Raw genomic sequence first — 19916 nt, 5'->3', positions numbered from 1 at the left:
GATCCGGTGGATCCACAGTTGGCTACAGAATCGGACTCAAAGAGTGCTTATCAATGGGACCTTCTCAAACTGGGGAGAGGTAACGAGTGGGGTACCGCAGGGCTCAGTCCTGGGCCCAGTGCTCTTCAACATTTTTATTAATGACTTGGAGGAGGAGGTGCAGGGAATGCTGATCAAATTTGCAGATGACACAAAATTGGGCGGGATAGCTAATACTTTGGAAGACAGAAACAAAATTCAAAGTGATCTGGATAGACTGGAGTGCTGAGCAGAAAACAACAGAATGACATTTAATAGGGATAAATGCCAAGTTCTGCACCTAGGAAAAAGAAACCAAAGGCACAGTTACAAGATGGGGCATACATGGCTCAACAACACTACAAGCGAGAAAGACCTTGGAATTGTTGTCGATCACAAGCTGAATATGAGCCAACAATGTGATGTGACTGCAAAAAAGGCAAATGCTTTTTTGGGCTGCATTAATAGAAGCACAGCTTCCAAATCCTGGGAAGTACTAGTTCCCCTCTACTCAGCACTGGTTAGGCCTCATCTGGATTACTGTGTCCAGTTCTGGGCACCACACTTTAAGAAGGATGCAGACAAACTGGAGATGGTTCAGAGAATGGCAACAAAGATGATCAGGGGACTGGAAACAAAGCCCTATGAAGAGAGACTGAAAGAACTGGGCATGTTTAGCCTTGAGAAGAGAAGACTGAGGGGAGAGATGATAGCGCTCTTCAAGTACTTGAAAGGTTGTCACAGAGAGGAAGGCCAGGATCTCTTCTCGATCATCCCAGAGTGCAGGACATGGAATAATGGGCTCAAGTGACAGGAAGCCAGATTCTGGCTGAACATCAGGAGAAACTTCATGACTGTTAGAGCAATATGACAATGGAACCAATTACCTAGGGAGGTGGTGGGCTCTCCCACACTGGAGGCGTTCAAGATGAGGCTGGACAGCCATCTGTCAGGGATGCTCTGACTTGAATTCCTGCATTAACAGGGGGTTGGACTCGATGGCCTTGTAGGCCCCTTCCAACTCTACTATTCTATGATTCTATGATTAACATCAAGGCATAAGGGAGCAACAAGATACACTGTGCATCATATACTCTGAAACACAAAGAAGTGACGTGAACTAAGGGGGCAAATAGCCCACACTTCAGTAATTCCTCATTACTAGTGTTCGATGCTAGGTTAGCAAAAAGAAGATGAGATTCCCATCAGGAAACCTGTACATGACCTTATAAGTATTCAAATTCTCTCCATCCTCTGCAATCATCACCACCAAGGGACTGCTGAGTTTTGTCAAGAAGTTTGTTTGCAGCCACAGGCTGCGGTGGCATTTTTGTACCTAACTACTACACCAGTCATGCCTGGAATTAGAGGATTAGTCAAAATTTGGGATGAGGACAAGGACACTCAAGGAGAGAAGCATATGAGAGGGATGCTGTATCTAATTAAATGGGGAAAATATACATGATCGTCATCGTCATCATCATTATTATCCAGCTCTGTAAAGATGTCCTACTTCTCCATCCCTTTTAGCATATTTTAAGTGAAAGTAGGTTTATAAATGCTTTCCTCCCAAATTCCTCTTTTAAAAAAAATCCAGCCTATCTCAGACTCTCACAAGGTTCCTACCCAAGAGATGCTTCTGAGGTGCTTCCAGAGAAGGCTTTGATCATATAATCATCCTGCCTCATTCATGGAATTTTAGGGTTGTGTGTGTCTAGACATCACTGTCTTTGTTTTAACGCTCTTGTGTTTTCCCACCACTTATAGAATCATAGAATCATAGGTTTAGGAGGGGCCTACAAGACTATCAAGTCCAACCCCCTGCTCAATGCAGGAATCCAAGTCAAAGCACCCCAGACAGATGGCTGTCCAGCTTCATCTTGAATGCCTCCAGTGTGGGAGAGCCCACTACCTCCCTAGGGAATTGGTTCCATTGTCGCATTGCTCTAACAGTCAGGAAGTTTCTCCTGATGTTCAGCTGGAATCTGGCTTCCTGTAACTTGGGTCCATTATTCCGTGTCCTGCACTCTGGGATGACTGAGAAGAGATCCTGGCCTTCCTCTCTGTGACAACCTTTCAAGTACTTGAACAGCGCTATCATATCAGTCTTCTCAAGGCTAAACATGCCCAGTTCTTTCAGTCTCTCCTAATAGGGCTTTGTTTCCAGTCCCCTGATCATCCTCGTTGCCCTCCTCTGAACTTTTTCCAGTTTGTGTGCATCCTTCTTAAAATGTGGTGCCCAGAACTGGACACAGTACTCCAGATGAGGCCTAACCAGTGCTGAGTAGAGGGGGACTAGTACTTCTTCTGTTGTGCAGACAAATAGATGCACAGTGCCTTTTGACTGATAGTCCTAGGAGACATCCATCTGCAAACACCTTAGGAAGTAGCTTGCAGGAAACCTGTATGTGTAAAATGTGCAACAGCCATACATGAGTGTGTTTATAATGCATATATGCATCCTGGAAAGTTACAATTGGCTATGGTTCCTCAGTACATTGCATGTGCACATAGGAAACAGCCCACACATACATAAATATCACACATTATGTTCTATGTGTAGTTTCTAAAAAGTGGTTTTCATAGAGGAAGTCTGAATTTGTGAAGAATTCCCCCCCTCCCCCTGCGCGCTGCCCTAGTCAAAGGTGGAGCCCAAAGACTTGGAGATCAGAGAGGGCTGGATCATTCAGCCACCACAGAAGTCAGGCAGTGAAGCGACCACCTTGTCAGAGACTTCTGTGAAGAAGGAATCCTATGGAACAGTGAGAACTGTGGGTGGTATGTAGGAAGTAGATGAGAGAAGTATTTCTCCCTCTCTCACTTGAGGTCATCCAATGACACTGAATGGTGGGAAATTCAGGACAGATAAAAGCAAGTACTGCACACAGCACATAGTTAACCTATAGAATTTGCTGCCGCAAGCTGTGGCAATGACCATGAATTAAGATGGCTTTAGAAGGAGATTAGACAAATTCGTGGAGGATAAAGCTATTGATGGCTACTAGTCACGATACCTATAAGGGTATATGGCAGCAACATGGCCTCCTCCAGATGTTTTGAGCTTCCATAAGCCCCAGCCAGCATGGCTAATGGTCAGGAATTATGGAAGTTGTAGTCCAAAACATCTGGAGGGAACCAGGTTACCTAATCCTGTTATATGGGATCTCCTGGTTCAGAGGCAGTATGCCAAGGAATAACAGTTGCTGAGGAGCAAGACTGGAAGAAGGCTATTGCTTTCATGTCTTGTTGTGGGCTTCGCAGATATAGGATCACAGGAAGCTGCCTTATATCAGGTCAGATGGTGGGTCCATCTAGCTCAGTATTGTCTACACCAGGGGTGAGCAACATGTGGTCCTTTAGATGTTGATAACCCTCTCACCATTGGCTATGCTGGCTTCGGCTGATGGGAGTTGCAGTCCAACAACAACCGAAACAAAACCAATGTGTGTTGAACACTTTAATAGTACCGTTTCCCCCGATGCGTCTGATGATGGCTCCATTTGTTCAAAACACATTTGGACTTCTTGTTGTTGTTGTTGTTCAGTCGTTCAGTCGTGTCCGACTCTTCGTGACCCCATGGACCATAGCACGCCAGGCCTTTCTGTCCTGCGCGCTCTCCCGGAGCGTGCTCAAATTCATATTCATTGCATCGGTGATGCTATCTAGCCATCTCATCCTCTGCCGTCCAATTCTCCTTTTGCCTTCAATCTTTCCCAGCATCAGGGTCTTTTCCAGAGAGTTTTCTCTTCGCATTAGGTGGCCAAAATATTTGAGCTTCAGCTTCAGTATCTGTCCTTCCAATGAGCAGTCAGGGTTGATTTCCTTTAGGATTGACTGATTGGACCTCCTTGCAGTCCAGGGGACTCGTAAGAGTCTTCTCCAGCACCACAGTTCGAAAGCATCAATTCTTCGGCGCTCAGCCTTCCTTATAGTCCAGCTCTCACAGCCATACATTACTACTGGGAAAACCATAGCTTTGATTAGACGGACCTTTGTTGGCAAGGTGATATCTCTGCTTCTTACTATGCTGTCTAGGTTGGCCATAGCTTTCCTCCCAAGGAGCAAGCGTCTTTTAATTTCATGGCTACAGTCACCGTCTGCGGTGATCTTGGAGCCCAAGAAAGTAAAATCTGTCACTGCTTCCATTTCTTCCCCTTCTATATGCCAGGAAGTGATAGGGCCAGATGCCATTATCTTAGTATTTGCTCTCAGATAAAGATGGCCCAATGTCTTGGCTATGTGGTGGCAGGAATACTAAAAAAAAAATCTTAATGTTAAAATAACAATGCTGTTTTTGCAGATGGGTGGCTCCTAGCTCTAATAAATCATTGCATTTCTTCTGTAAGCTACTTGACCTTACACACTATTGGGGATATTGCCCTTTTTCTGTTAGATCATCCTTCTATGTTGTGTCAAAACCAGTGGACATCACAACAGTGTTGTGGGAAGGAAAGGGGAAAGTCCAATTCACCTGAGCAGCCATTTGAAAAACAAATATCCAAGCAATATGTTGAAAAATCCACCAAATATTTATTTAGTGCTAAGTGCTCATTCGTTGGAGTGTGATTGTGCAGTGCTACCCAAGGCATGTAAAAAAAAAAGTAACAAATGGTTGGATTTAGACTTAATCATACTTAGAGTAGGCCTACTGAAATCAATGAGACTCATGAGTCAGTTAAGTTCCACTGATTTTAATAGGTCTTCTCTAAGTATGATTAAGTCTCGATCAAACCTATCAGGATTAATGTTTGTTTTGGACTGAAAGTATAGATTGCATTAATTAATTAATTAATTCAGGGAAAATGTTGCTAAAATGGTTATGACTGGGAGGAAATTAGCATAATAGTATTAAGCAGCTATAATTCTCTTTCATTTTCCAATATTTAAATATTTTTTAAAAAAACATAGCCAGAAAAGCATTTTAGAGCTAATTAAAAGATTGTTCTTTAAAAAAAAAAAATCATGGTGTAAAAGAATGAAGTCCACTACAATGGCTATAGTGAAGGTGTGCTGAGCTGTAAATTCCTAGAGGAGAAGGCTACTAGTCCTGATGGCTACGTGCTACCTCTACTAGCAGAGGCAGTGAGCCTATGTACACCAGTTGCTGGGAAACATGTGAGGGGGAGGGTGCCGTTGCACTCGTGTCCTGCCTGTGTCCTGCTGTCCCGGTTGACAGCTGGCTGGCCCCTGTGTGAACAGAATGATGGACTGGATGGACACTTGGTCTGATCCAGCAGGGCTCTTCTTATGTTCTTATGTTTTGTGATAAATTCACTTGCCTGATACATCACTGCCCACATCAAAACCATACTTCTTAAAAACGATGGAAAAATAGTGCGCAGGGCATGTACACCAATTGAAGTTACACTACTCTTCTGACCCTTTTCAAAAAGGCTGGACTTTCCACAGTGAAAAAAAGGTGAAAGCAACGCTGAATAAACAAAGCAGGATTACAAATAGATTACAATGTCATGTGCAACCCCCGTAAAATGGGAACGAACGGGGCACAGTGATTCCATACTAAATACCTAGTGTGGAAACAGCCTATGTTACATAGGAAAATGTACATTTTCGGCAATTAGCATTTTGAAAACACTTTCGCAGGCAGAGCGGGACAGCAGATGTCATCAACATAGCTCACTAACTAGCATACAACCACAGAGCCCTCTATTTCTGTCTATAACATTTTCACAGAGTAAGACCCGCAGACTTACACAGTTGCAGTTGCATTAATTACCACTAGAGGACTTTGGTTTCTTAAAACTGGACTTTCTAAGAACGTGTGGAAATATTTATTACAAGGACCTTAGAGTACCACTGTATCTCAAACAAATCTGTGAGGCAGTGCAGGCTGTGAGTTATTTGCCCAGGGCTACCAAGGGCCAAAGCATGCGTTACTTCAAAGACACTCCAGAATGTGCACAGAGCTCCCTATCCCCTAGTGTGGTGGTAGAGGAGCTTTAAGCCTTTCCTCCCACTGCTGTCCTGATTCAGATTATGGGCCTGCACCTGCAATATATATTTCCAAACAGTAATCCATTTGCTTTAATGGATCACTATTTGGCCATAGAAATTTCAAGTATAGGACCCCAGTCCAGATTAGGACCACGGTGGGGAAGGAAAGGATTAAAGCCCCATATCCCCCCTCCCCAAACCAGGGTTCTGATGATAATGCAGAGAATGGACCTGAAAAATTCCTGAGGGAATCAGGACCCCACAGGCCCAGCTCACAGCTATGGTCTTGTCCAGCAGAGAACCAGACCTAAAATAATCCTAACAGTACAATCCTATGCCTGTCTGCTCAGAAGTAAGTCCTGTTGAGTCCAATGAGCTTAACTCCCAAGTAAGCGTGCATAGGATTTCAGCCTCAGGGTGCTTCCCAACAAGTCTTTGCTGTCTGTCTTGTTGCTGTTGTTGTTGGTTTTATTGTTGGCTTTTATTGTTATTTCTATTGCCATTTTATTGTGTTTATGTTTTATTGCTTTTAATATTCTAACTGTTTCTATATTCTGTTGCTGTAAGCCACCTTGGGAGGGCTTCTGCCTTGAATGGCACCCAATAAATTATTTTAAGGGCGCAATCCTATAGGGATAGGTGGCTGCCTCTGAACTCGGAGGAGACTGCCTATCCAATGCAAAGCAGGAGCGGTGCGGGGGGAGGGGGATATCTTCCCCTCCGCACTCTAGCCGCCCTGCATTTGTGGCTACATAGCCGCAGAAAGTTGGAGCGGGGGGGGGATGGATGCTAGACAGTGCATAGGAAGCATTGTAAAGGCATTTCAGCCCTCCCCTCCCCGCCCCGCCCCCAGGAATGCCCCATTTTTGCTGTTCTGTGCTGCTCTTACGGGCGCTGAGTACGGGGCTGCTGCATGCTGCCTACAAGGCAGCGCGGGATGGGGTAGAGGTCAGGAAACTGAACTCGGAGCGCGGGCTCCAAGGTCAGTTCCCGGGAACCGACCTATCCTATGGCTGTCTAGCCGCTGACTAGTGGCCATAGGACTGCACCCTTAATAAATAAAATAAATAAAAGACTTTTATTATGCCATCTAAGGGCCTCATTCACCAAGTTTTACGGGGTGTCTAGATGTTGATGTCTTCTACTTGTAACCTTCCCATGTTTACCCACCACTTCTTCTCTTTTCTGTTACTGCAGAAAATCTGTTAAAGAGAAAAAGATGGGATAGTGGCACCATGCCTTCTGATTGGTAGTGCTTGAAGCCCTCCGTCTGGAAGCACCCTCAGTGTAAAGGCTAGCAAGCAACATCTGAAGTATGGAAGCCTTTGATTTGTGTGTGTGTGTGTTCTATGCTACATTCCTTTTTAACAAAACCATGTCTGCTGAAAGTAAATTATAAACAGATTTACTGGATCTTCATGATATACATACAAGTATGTGAGAAGCAGAGCAAGAGCAGGGCCGTAAGGACCTGTCTCTGATACAGTTGCCAGAGCAAAATTACAAAAATGAGGGAAGGCATTCTTTCAGAAATAAGAGGTTTCTATTTTCTCCCTCTGGAGATTTAACACTGAAAAAGGGGGCAAACCATTAATCTGAGACACCTTTAGAATAAGAGACTTCTGGAAACTTAATCAGCGATGCTATGCTCTCACAAGCTAGTTGCATGCACGATACCTCATGCTTTTAAACAGCCTGAGAAGCCTGGGCTTTTTTGCATTGCAGCAAGAAACATTGGAATCTGCTAATGCATAGCAAGGGATATGCAACAATCCTTTACTCATATAACTGAGGGGATCTATTGCAACTGATCACTTATAATAATAATAATATGTGCATTTGGGTTTTAATTCATTGGTCTCCAAGGAAGGGCCCACGGACTGTCAGCACCACTCTGCTCTGAAGCTACTAAGCAACTAGATGACTGATTTCTGTCTTGACATGCTCACAATGCCAAAGCCTAAGTCATCCCATATAAACAGCAAAAAACAAAAAATATTCTTCCACAATGAAAGATATATCAGAATCCACCGCTTTTGTGCCTCCACGTATGTGAGTGCAGCTGCAACAAGCTTTTTTATATAAAACATATGGGGCACGTACATATTTACAGCAGCATTAGAAAATCACTAAAGGCAATAACACTTTGTACTTATTCTATTAAAAATGTGCATGAAAAAGCTTTAGCAGCACAGCCTCTTTTCCCAAAATGGACTTCAGCGTTAACCCCACCCCCACCCCCCTGAATCTTACAGCAGGAGCTAGAAGTACTTCTCGGTGCAAAATATGCTGTTTACACCAAGGCTGCAGCAAGGAAGGGAGAGAAGCCAGTTTTGCAGCCTTTAAATAACACCTCCAAATTTTGAAGAGAAGCACAGCAAGTCTGAGATAATTGGGTGAGCACTTCAGTCCCTCATTATGAAAACAGCATCTGATGGCAAAGCGGGGGAAATACAAATAGAATGGAAAAGAAAGGCTTAGGTCTTGATCAAGCCATTTAAACATGCAAGCACATAAACCTCACAGATTCCAAAACTAGCTCGAACAGCCATGGGAAGGAAATACAGTTTATTGATTTTCTAAATGGTAAGGGTGCGGGGGGGGGGGGGAGCAACTTTCAAATCTGTACATCGAGTATGTAACCGAGCCCTTGCTCTGCTTGTTAAACCACTGCAATTGCTTTATCGGATCATATTATTTCTTCTGCACACACTTACTTTAACTGCCGAGGTTCGCAGTCAACTCCCGGTAACAAAAGCCTGGCTGCTTGCCGTACATCATCACTATCCACGGAGAAACTGCGACGGTGCCCTGCATGAGCCAGAGCTACTCTTATCCATTCCATCAGAGGTGGCAGCACTATGAAAGGCCTAGGAAGAGCAAGACAAAGAAGCTATTTTCTCCCATTATAAAATGCATGCAGAGTGTGTGTGTGTGCGTGTGTGTGTGTGCACGCATCTCAGAGGCATTGAAAATGGTCTCAGAGGATTTCAGGCACGGCCAAGCCAAATATTGGAACCGACGTTTTTTCCCTGTAATGGGAAGACTGAATTGGCTTCCCTAAGACAACAAGTCCCAATCTGTTTTCTTTTCCAGTTCATAGGCATATCCTTTAGGCTTTTCACACCTTGATTTCAATGTGAGTCTTAAGGAAATAATGAAAATAGCTACTAAATTCCTTTAAAATAAAAAATGTACCTTTTAGCCAAAGCTCTTTCCTCCTCCAGATAAAAATAGGGGATTTGGGAGAGAGGGAAGCCCATTACTTCCCCTCCTTGAATACAAGGGGAAAGAAGCTAAAAACCACATGATGAAATTTTAATTGTGAAATCAGTGTATTGTCAAATGTTGACCAGAATACAGAACTTATATCTATGTGATATTAAAATTGCAGTACTCTTAAACTATCAAGAAGGATGACCCCTCACAGTTTTTCATGAATAACTGATGACTTCCTTTTTTAGGCTGCAATCAAGAGAAAATACACTGGAATAAAGTGATTTTCAGAATGAACAGCCACAGGCTTTGAGTGGGGGGATCCATGGGTACAGAGGGCTCTTTTATTGTAATTCCAGAAATGGAAACTGCCCTGCCCCTGGCAGGGAGGTGAGCACTGCAATCCCTCATTATGAAAACAGCATTTGATGGCGGAGGACGAAATACAAACAGAATTCCAAACAAAGGCTTAGGGCTTGATCCAGCTATTTAAACACGAAGGCAGACACACCTCACGGACTCCAAGGAGGCAGCCTATTAAATGCTGTTTATTCCGCCCTGGTAAAAACTTCTGGTGATATGGCATAGAAGGGGCAATTTGGGAATGACAGTAGCATTCCCAATGACAGAGAGCCAACTACTGACAGAGAGCCAGTGTGGTGTAGTGGCAAGAGTGTTGGACTAGGAGCTGGGAGATCTGGGTTCTAGTCCCCACTCGGCCATGGAAGCTCACTGGGTGACTTTGGGCCAGTCACAGACTCTCAGCCCAACCCACCTCACAGGGTTGTTGTTGTGAGGATAAAATGGAGAGGAGGATGATAATGTAAGCCGCCTTGGGTTCCTTGCAAGAGGAAAAAAGGCGGGGTAGAAATGCAATAAAATAAATAAATAAATAAATAAATAAATAAATAAATAAAACTAGGCACAGTAATGTGCACAGTTGACATTTGAAACTGGGGTGTTTGGAATACGAACTTCACTTCATCAGTTTGGAATGTCTGGGCTACTGATGAGCTGAGCCAAAACCACCTCTTAGAACTTTGGGCTCTGGTTCTCATTCTCCATTACTACAGCTGCACTGCCATTTCTTGTTAAAGCTTACCTGGGGGAGGCAGAACTGGGGTAGAGAGGACTCCAGGCCTCATACTGTACCTGATGACAACATTGCAAACACAAGAAGATCTGAAGTTCAGAACTGATCCAATTTTTAAATCAGCTAATTCAGGCCTGATCCAAACTGAGCCCTAATGAGCTTGTTTTAGGTGAGCCCATTCCAAACAAAACCCAGAGACATTCCCCATCACTAGATATGAATGGAGCTGATTTAAAATCTGAGTCATGTAGACCACTGAGTGACTTGGATCAGACTAACTTATAGGTTATTATGAAGACAAAACGGAAGTAAGTAAATAAATACATCTTTTCACAGAGACAAAAGGAATCTGATTTTTATACTATTTGAACAATACCTCTCTCAATGTCTTTTCTTCATAGTCCCCCTTATTCCTTTCAGCCTTTCATTTTTGTTTTACATTTTACAACTTGGAATTAGGAGACTCGAAAAAGTCAGAAAGCAAGATTGTGTATTGTTTCATGTATTGTGCATTGTTATGTATTGTTTTCAATACACAACAATACACAAACAATAAAAGTGTATTGTTTTCAAGAAAAAAAAAGAAAAGAAAAAAAATTAAAAGTATCCTAACTGTGGTTCTGGAAAGCATCCTTTGTGCAATCATACAATCAGGACCATGCATGCACTTTCACAAAAGAAAACATTCTAGAGCAGCCTTCCACAGCCTGATGCCCTCCAGATGTGCTGGAAGAAGGCATGCCTGTCGGAACAGGAACACTCCACACTGCAACATTTTTTTTTTTGCAGGGTCCACTTGTCACCTTTATTTTCAAGTGGCTGTAGTACAAAACCTCATACATATAGCAAGAAAATCAGGGTGGATTTCCCACCCTTTGCTTTTCAAGAGTTATATAATCAATACAGCAATTTGAAATAAAAAGCTTTCAAGCAATTCCCATTCCATTCAATAGGGCCTGCTCAGGAGAGAGTCTCAACCGATTTTCCTCATATCACTAGTCTCAATAAGCTCTGTGTTTCTTATGTAGGCCACAAGAAATTTCCAGCTGTCTCTCAGGTTTTCCTTCCACCTAGTTTTCGATCCTTTGTCTTGGGGATTTTTACAGCTTTTTGGGGGGTTTATTGAGTTGTTTCTCCCTTTGTATTAAATATGCTCTCTGTACTTGCCCGGTAGCTTATTCCACAGGCCTCCTCACCCTAATAACTACATAGCAAGCTTTAAACCGGCTAGACCAGGTTTGGTTTTGTGACACAAGGGAGAAACCGAGAAGCACCTCTATGACCAAACTGGATTTTCTCTTCCTGTTCCAACCAGGTGTAGATTTCTCATTCCCCAACAAAAACATCACCAGGGGGAAAAATGTGAGTCACAGGTTGCCTCAGGCAATCTCCTTTGTAGTCTAGACCTGAGGGCTCTTTTCTTGCCCTCACGTAGGCAAACAGAAGAAAAAGCTGTAGAGTTCTGGGAAAAGGTGTGCTCAGGTCAATAAAAAATGACAGACTGAAACAATAGAATTTTCACAGGAGCTGTCTACTGAATTTCCCAAAAAAGAAAATATATGTGAAGGCAAAGAGGATTCTCACAATGCACTACAGAAAGACATATAGAGTGATTGAAACCCTGAGTACAGTGTAGGATGGGAAGAGGCCCTGAACACACACATGACCTGAACTGGGAAGATGGTAACCACAGAGCAGCAGATTACATCAGGCTTCACCAATCTGGTGCCTTCAAGATTATCTGTACAACAACTCCCATCATCCTCAGCTAGCACAGCCATTTCCCATGCTGGCTCAGGATGGGAGGAGTTGTAATCCAACAGATTTGGAGGGTAACAGCTGGGGTAAGGCTGGATTACATCAAATGCTCAGCAAGAAGGAAGAGACGTTTCTCCACTGTTGACAGATTGCTTCAGAACAGCACACAACTCGCACTGGAAACACAAGAGGGAAGGAAAAAGTCACAAAAACTTGGCCCATTACAGAGGCACTGATTAATATTACATGCTTGTGGTCAAGGAGGTGGGCAGGGCCTGTTTGATATAGTTTTTGAACTTTGCAATCTAAGAAATTCATCAATGATAGATGAACAAGCAAGTAGAACAAGGCTTTGCCTTAGGATGGGGAAGAGAAGTGAAGGAATAAAGGGATCATTCTCTAGGTATAAAAGGGAAATTCTAAAGTTTCCAAGATCTTGACATTTTATTCTAACTTGGTCACCAAAGACCATAAAACTGGGGGATACAAGTTAGGGAGATACGAAGTGATGGAACACTTGTTTCTTTCCCAAAGAGCAAGGACCACTGGTTGTGCAATTATCACGGGTACCTATTGGATAGTGTCCATTACATCACTGATGAAGAGCAGCACAGCCCTTTCCTCCATACCATGCTGTGACATTGTGGGAAAGCTGCTGTAAACAATCCAGTCCCCTGTGAGCTCCGCCAAGCTCCTGTCACTTGCGACCTCCTCCACCTCCCAGGGTTAGAGGAAATGGACAACTCTGCTTGCATATTTGTAAATAAACAATACAATATACTGTACGCAGTGGAGGTTGGTGGCTCCAATATTAGTGGGGTGCTAAATCCGCTCTGGGTTTCAGTCAGAACCAGTCAGAACTCTAAAGGAGTTATCCAAGGTGCTTCAGTCCGTCAGAGTTCTGACTGGCTCTGACTATGTCTCCAGTACTCTCTTAACCAAAAGAAACCAATAATAATGCTGCCCATGGAACTTCTCACAACTTGCCTCCAGCCTTAAGAAACAGGGAGAAAAAATTCACTCAGTCCATTTGCCACATTCGGTACATAATTGTATACATTTTTATCATGTTACCACTAGTCATATTTTCTTTTGGATTAAAAATAGGACTAGGCAGAATGTCCGGGTAGCCAAGCCCAGCCCAGCTCAGAGTGAGCGGTGGGGGTGTCATGAGGGACTGAAAACCTTCCTCTAGATAGGGAGGGGGACAGATGATCATGAGGGGGAAACAGAAGTGGGGGTAGTGGTATTTACAAATTGTATTGCAAGGTGGTTAAAGGGATTCTTTCTTTTTAAAAAAAACCCAAATATTGTGTTCACTTTAAATGCAAAGCCACAGTTCAGGGCAGTGCCCAGCCGCACGGCTGTTGCGTGTTTTCAAAACAGCAATGCTGATGTCCCTGAGAGTGGCACTGCATGATGACAGTACATCATTCCAGGGCCACATACAGACAACATGTGGCTGTCCCTTTGGACCACCTGTACTACTAACCCTGTACCAGAAAATCAAATAATTTTTGCCCTCCCAAGAATATCCTGAAATGTCCTACCACCACTTTCATTTGGAAGAAATGTCTGACGAAGGTGTGTGAGAGTGTGTGAAGGGGGGAATATTCGACTGGCCCTAATTAACAAGCTCCAATACTTGTTGCCAGTCCTTTTAGGCAAGATGGTTTCTAGCAGTCAGTGAACTGAAATGGACTGGAATGGGCCACTTCACATCAGATGACCACCAGATCTACTACTGTGGACAAGAGGACCACAGAAGAAATGGAGTAGCCTTCATAATTAATAATAAAGTGACTAAAGCAGTGCTTGGATACAATCCAAAAAACGACAGAATGATCTCAATTCGAATTCAGGGTAAGCCATTTAACATCACAGTGATCCAGATATACGCCACAACCACAGATGCTGAAGAAGCAGACATAGATCAGTTCTATGAGGATCTGCAGCACCTACTGGATAATACGTCAAAAAGAGATGTTATTTTCATTACAGGAGACTGGAATGCAAAGGTGGGTAGTCAAACGACACCTGGAATTACAGGCAAGCATGGTCTGGGAGAACAAAATGAAGCAGGACATAGGCTGATAGAATTTTGCCAAGACAACTCACTGTGCATAACAAACACTCTCTTCCAACAACCTAAAAGACGACTTTATACATGGACTTCACCAGACAGTCGACACCGAAATCAGATTGACTACATCCTTTGTAGTCAAAGGTGGTGGAAATCTATGCAGTCAGTAAAAACAAGACCTGGAGCTGATTGTAGTTCAGATCACGAACTTCTTATTGCACAATTTAGAATCAGACTAAAGAGAATAGGGAAGACCCACAGTTCAGTTAGATATGAGCTCACGAATATTCCTCATGAATATGCAGTGAAGGTGAAGAATAGATTTAAGGGACTACATTTAGTAGATAGGGTTGCGGAAGAACTATGGTCAGAAGTTCGCAACATTGTTCAGGAGGCGGCAACAAAAAACGTCCCAAAGAAAAAGAAAACCAAGAAGGCAAGATGGCTGTCTGCTAAGACACTGGAAGTAGCCCAAGAAAGAAGGAAAGCAAAAGGCAACAGTGATAGAGGGACATATGCCCAATTAAATGAAAAATTCTAGAGGTTAGCCAGAAGAGATAAGGAATTATTTTTAAACAAACAATGCACGGAAGCGGAAGAAGATAATAGAATAGGAAGGACAAGCGGCCTATGTCAGGGTGGAAACTGAGCCGATAGAACCCCAGACCAGTTCTGATTCTGAGGAGGATCAGCAATTCATGGGAGAGGAGCCAGCTCATCCCTCACAGGCACAGCAGCTGGCAGAGATTCCTCCTGCCGGCATTCCTGAGATAGATAGTGATCCTAGCAGTGAGAAAGTGTGGGAGGGGGGCTTGCTAGACGCTCGATGCAGACGCAGGGAGCGACGAGCGATGGAGGACGCGGAAAGGAGGCCTAGCGCCCATTTGGCGCACAAGCAACAGCCGCCTCCCGTGGACCCAAGGGAAAGAGGGAGGATCTCTCCCTAGCCTATAAGTTCAGGGTCTTCAAGTGATTCTCCTTCAAACAGGGATCATCTGCCTACTCAGAGCATAGGCTACTCTGCTGTTCATTGCTTAGTCGCTGGTGATTAGCATCTGAAAGAGTCATTAAGTTGTAAAAGGATTAAAGCCTTGAAAATAATCCTTTCGTCCGTGTCTTGAGTTGGCTATTGGAGTAGACTGAAAGAGGCCGCTAGGGCGCTCCTGACAGCCTCTTCCAGAAAATTCAAAACATCGGAGGTAAATTCCAGGCAAAAATGGGTATGATCAAAAACAAAGATGGCAAGGACCTAACAGAAGCAGAAGAGATCAAGAAAAGGTGGCAAGAATATACAGAAGATCTGTATAGGAAGGATAATAATATCGGGGATAGATTTGACGGTGTGGTCAGTGAGCTAGAGTCAGACATCCTGAAGAGTGAGGTTGAATGGGCCTTAAGAAGCATTGCTAATAACAAGGCAGCAGGAGACAACAGTATCCCATCTGAACTGTTTAAAATCTTGCAAGATGATGCTGTCAAGGTGATGCATGCCATATGCCAGCAAATTTGGAAAACACAAGAATGGCCAACAGATTGGAAAAAATCAACTTATATCCCTATTCCAAAAAAGGGAAACACTAAAGAACGTTTAAACTATCGAACAGTGGCACTTATTTCACATGCCGGTAAGGTAATGCTCAAGATTTTGCAAGGTTAGACTCCAGCAATTCATGGAACGAGAATTGCCAAATGTTCAAGCTGGGTTTAGAAAAGGCAGAGGAACTAGAGACCAAATTGCCGATATCCGCTGGATAATGGAGAAAGCCAAGGAGTTTCAGAAAAAACATCTATTTCTATTTTATTGATTATTCTAAAGCCTTTGACTGTGTGGATCATAACAAATTGTGGCAAGTTCTTGGTGGTATGGGGATACCAAGTCATCTTGTCTGCCTTCTGAGGAATCTGTATAACCCCCAAGTAGCAACAGTAAGAACAGACCACGGAACAACGGACTGGTTTAAGATTGGGAAAGGAGTACGGCAGGGTTGTATACTCTCACCCTACCTATTCAACCTGTACGCAGAACACATCATGCGACGTGCTGGGCTTGATGAAGCCAAGGCTGGAGTTAAAATCGCTGGAAGAAACATTAACAATCTCAGATATGCAGATGATACCACTTGGATGGCTGAAAGCGAGGAGGAGCCGAGGAACCTTATGATGAAGGTGAAAGAAGAAAGTGCAAAAGCTGGGTTGCAGTTCAACCTCAAAAAAATCAAGATTATGGCAACCAGCTTGATTGATAACTGGCAAACTGAGGGAGAAAATGTGGAGGCAGTGACAGACTTTGTCTTTCTAGGCGCAAAGATTACTGCAGATGCTGACTGCAGCCAGGAAATCAGAAGATGTTTACTTCTTGGGAGGACAGCAATGACAAATCTTGATAAAATAGTTAAGAGCAGAGACATCACACTGACAACAAAGGTCTGCATAATTAAAGCAATGGTATTCCCCATAGGTAACTATGGCTGCGAGAAATGGACCGTAAGGAAGGCTGAGCGAAGGAAGATAGATGCTTTTGAACTGTGGTATTGGAGGAAAATTCTGAGAGTGCCTTGGAATGCAAGAAGATCAAACCAGTCCATACTCCAGGAAATAAAGCCAGACTGCTCACTGGAGGGAATGATATTAAAGGCAAAACTGAAGTACTTTGGCCACATCATGAGAAGACAGGATACCCTGGAGAAGATGCTGATGCTAGGAAAAGTGGAAGGCAAAAGGAAGAGGGGCCGACCAAGGACAAGATGGATGGATGATATTCTGGAGGTGACGGACTTGACCTTGGGGGAGCTGGGGGTGGCGACGGCCGACAGGAAGTTCTGGCGTGGGCTGGTCCATGAAGTCACAAAGAGTTGGAAGTGACTGAGCGAATAAACAACAATACTGTTGCCAGTCCTTTTAGGCAAGATTGTTTCTAGCAGCCTTCCCCAACCTGGTGCCCTCTAGATGTGTCAGACTGCAAGTCCCATCATTGCCAGCCAATGGCCATGCTGGCTGGGGATGACAGGAGCAGCAGTCCAACACATTTGGAGGGCACCATGTTGGGGAAAGTAGGTTTATAAGCATAATGTGAAGGGCGAACTACTGTTTCCCCCACAACTGCTACTCTTCAACCTTTGCACTGAGAACGTAGCTAGACTTGCTGCTGAGACAAAACTGTCAAATGGCTTCACCAGACTTTGCCTTCAAACCTATCAGTGTCAGCTTTCATGCAAGTCCTTTCTTTGCATTTCCCTTCTTATGTGCTGGAGCACAAATCATCCAGGCTTTATTGGAAGGGAAAAAAGGGATAGCAGTGAGGCTGTCCTCCTCCATTGCTTATCCACTGAACAAACATAATGCAATATTGCATTACTGCCTTTGCACCAGGACTGTCATCGTGCAAAGGCGAAATGTGGTAGGGGACATTGTTTGAATGTTTGTCTGGTTAAGTCCCAAATGGAAGCTGTTTCCTAATGGCTGGAAAAAGTGCAGAATGGGCAACTAAAATGATCAAGGGTCTGGAGCATCTCCCCTATGAGGGAAGATTAAAACAGCTGGGATTGTTTAGCTTGGAAAAAAGGAGGGTAAGGGGAGACATGACAGAGGTGTACAAACATAGGCTTGGTGTGGGGAATGTGGACAGGGAGACATTTCTCTCCCTCTCTCACAATACCAGAACCCAAAGGGGTCATCCTATGAAGCCAACTGGTGGGAGATTCAGGGCAGATAAAATGATGTCCTTCTTCGCACAGTGCATAGTTAAACTATGGAATTTGCTACCACAAGTTGTAGTGATGGCCACCAATTTGGATGGCTTTAAAAGGGGATTAGATAAATTCCTGGAGAAGGATATCAGTGGCTACTAGTCCTGATGGCTATGTGCTGCCTCCAGTACCAGATGCAGTGAGCCTATGTACACCAATTGCTGGGGAACATGGGCAGGAGAGTGCTGTTGGACTCATGTCCTGCTTGTCGGGTTCCCAGTGAACAGCTGGTTGGCCACTGTGTGAACAGAATGCTGGACTAGATGGACCCTTGGTCTGATCCAGCATGGCTCTTCTTATGTTATGTTCTTATGGCACATGACAGAATATATTTTGCCAACTTGAAGAAACAATTCTGGATCAGTTCCTTTTAGAAAGGATATTTATTTAAAATATTTATATACCACCCTTTAGTGTGTGTGTGTTTTAAAAACCTCCTAGGGTGGCTTATATAAAATGCAAACTGCCTTATTTATACTAGGGGTGCATCCAGACTGAGGGCTCCTAGCATTACTAACTAGAAGATGTTGTGCAGCTATTCTGTCTTTTGCTCATTAATGGATTTTCTGCGGTAAGAGAAAAGACAGAAGACGTGGTGGGAAAACACGGGAGGGTTCTGAGGAGGAATGGGCAAACAAGCGATTTTTACGATCGCCAAGCTTCTCTGAACATCACTTTGATGCTTGGTTCGCCTTATTTCCCATGCTCAACTGGGCTGTTTTGCTTTTGTTCAAATAGGAAAAGTGTGCATACTGAATGGAAAAAATGTACACCCTAATGTGCAGTTTTCCCTCACAGAGCAAAGTGTGAAAATGAGCATTCTTCAAATGCGAACACACGTTTGGGAAATAGCGAAACGTTCCTGAAAAAAACGCCCTTCCTTGCCTTCGTTATTGCAGATAGGACATGTTCACATGATTTGCGAACATAAATGAAATTCCCATAGATGCCTCCTTACTAGTGGAAGGCAATGCTGCATGGCAACTCCCTGTCAGGGTGGACACTGAGCCCAGAGAATCCCAAAGTAGTTCTGATTCTGAGGAAGAGCAGTCGCTCCTGGGAGAGGAGCGCGCTCCTCTTTCCCAGGGCCAACAGCTGACGGAGATTCCTCCCACCAGCATTCCTAGCTTAGATAGCAGTCCAGGGAGTGACAGAGCGCGGGAAGCAGACTTGATGGACGTGTGACGCCGATGCAGAGAGCGGTGCCAAATGGAGGGGGCAGAAAGGAGGCGTAGTGCCCGGTTGGCGCGCAAACAACGGCTGCGCCCAGAGGATCCAAGGGAAAAGGGGAGAGACTCTCCCTACTCCTTAAGTTCAGGGGTCTGCCAGTAATTCCCTTTCAAATGGGGACCAACTGTTCCAACTTAGGGCATAGGTATTCTGCTGCTCATATCCAGTTGCTAACGGTAGAGTTGTTAAGTTGTAAAAGAGGAATAAAGCTTTGAAAAAGAATCCATTTGTCTGTGTCTAGACTTGGCTACTGGATTAGACTGAGAGAGGCCTCCAAGGAGCCCTTGACAGCTTGGTCCCCGTTCCTCTTTTTTCCCCCTCTCTCTGTCTCTTCTCCTATTGCCTTATGGAGGGTGCCGGGGACCCAGCGGTGCAAGCTCTAGCGCAAGAGAACCAGATGCTCCGTGATCAGATAACTCAACTGACGGCTGCCATGCAGAATCTACAGGCTGCGGTTCAACCCCCTCCACCTCCGATTCCCCCCCGCTACAAGTGCCTGGTGGCTTTGCCAGAGAAGTTTTCTGGTGAGAAAGGACTTTTTCAGATTTTTGGGGCCCAATCAGAGCTGTACATGCGTCTTAGGCCTGGGGATTTCCAGATGGAACAGGTTCATGTGGGTTTCATCATTAACCTACTGTCAGGCATGGCAGCTAAATGGGCTTCGGGGCTCCTGCTCACTAATGACCCCCTGCTCGGGGACTATGAAGGTTTCATGACAGCCATGGCACGTTTTTTCGGTGACCCCCTGCGCACACAGACGGCTTCTCGGGAGATTCGCCGCCTTCGGCGGGGCAAGAACTCAGTTTCCAGCTACGCG

The 19916-nt window shown here is 44.2% G+C and overlaps 1 protein-coding gene across 1 annotated transcript in view; it reads right to left on the bottom strand.

Annotated features, from left to right (window-relative positions):
• Positions 1 to 19916, bottom strand: part of ABTB3 (ankyrin repeat and BTB domain containing 3) — a 353911-nt gene that overhangs the window by 78274 nt on the left and 255721 nt on the right. Inside the window, exon 4 of the mRNA XM_084809681.1 lies at positions 8691 to 8843. Within this exon, the coding sequence (XP_084665807.1) occupies positions 8691 to 8843 (153 nt within the window). The remainder of the gene's footprint in view (positions 1 to 8690; positions 8844 to 19916) is intronic.

The sequence above is a fragment of the Heloderma suspectum genome, chromosome 7 (assembly GCF_057233095.1).
Source record: "Heloderma suspectum isolate Gila_16-S chromosome 7, 16-S_ref, whole genome shotgun sequence".
In the NCBI taxonomy this organism is placed as follows: Eukaryota; Metazoa; Chordata; class Lepidosauria; order Squamata; family Helodermatidae; genus Heloderma; species Heloderma suspectum.
Note: the sequence above shows the minus strand (reverse complement) of the source record. Positions and strands in the feature narration are given on the sequence as shown.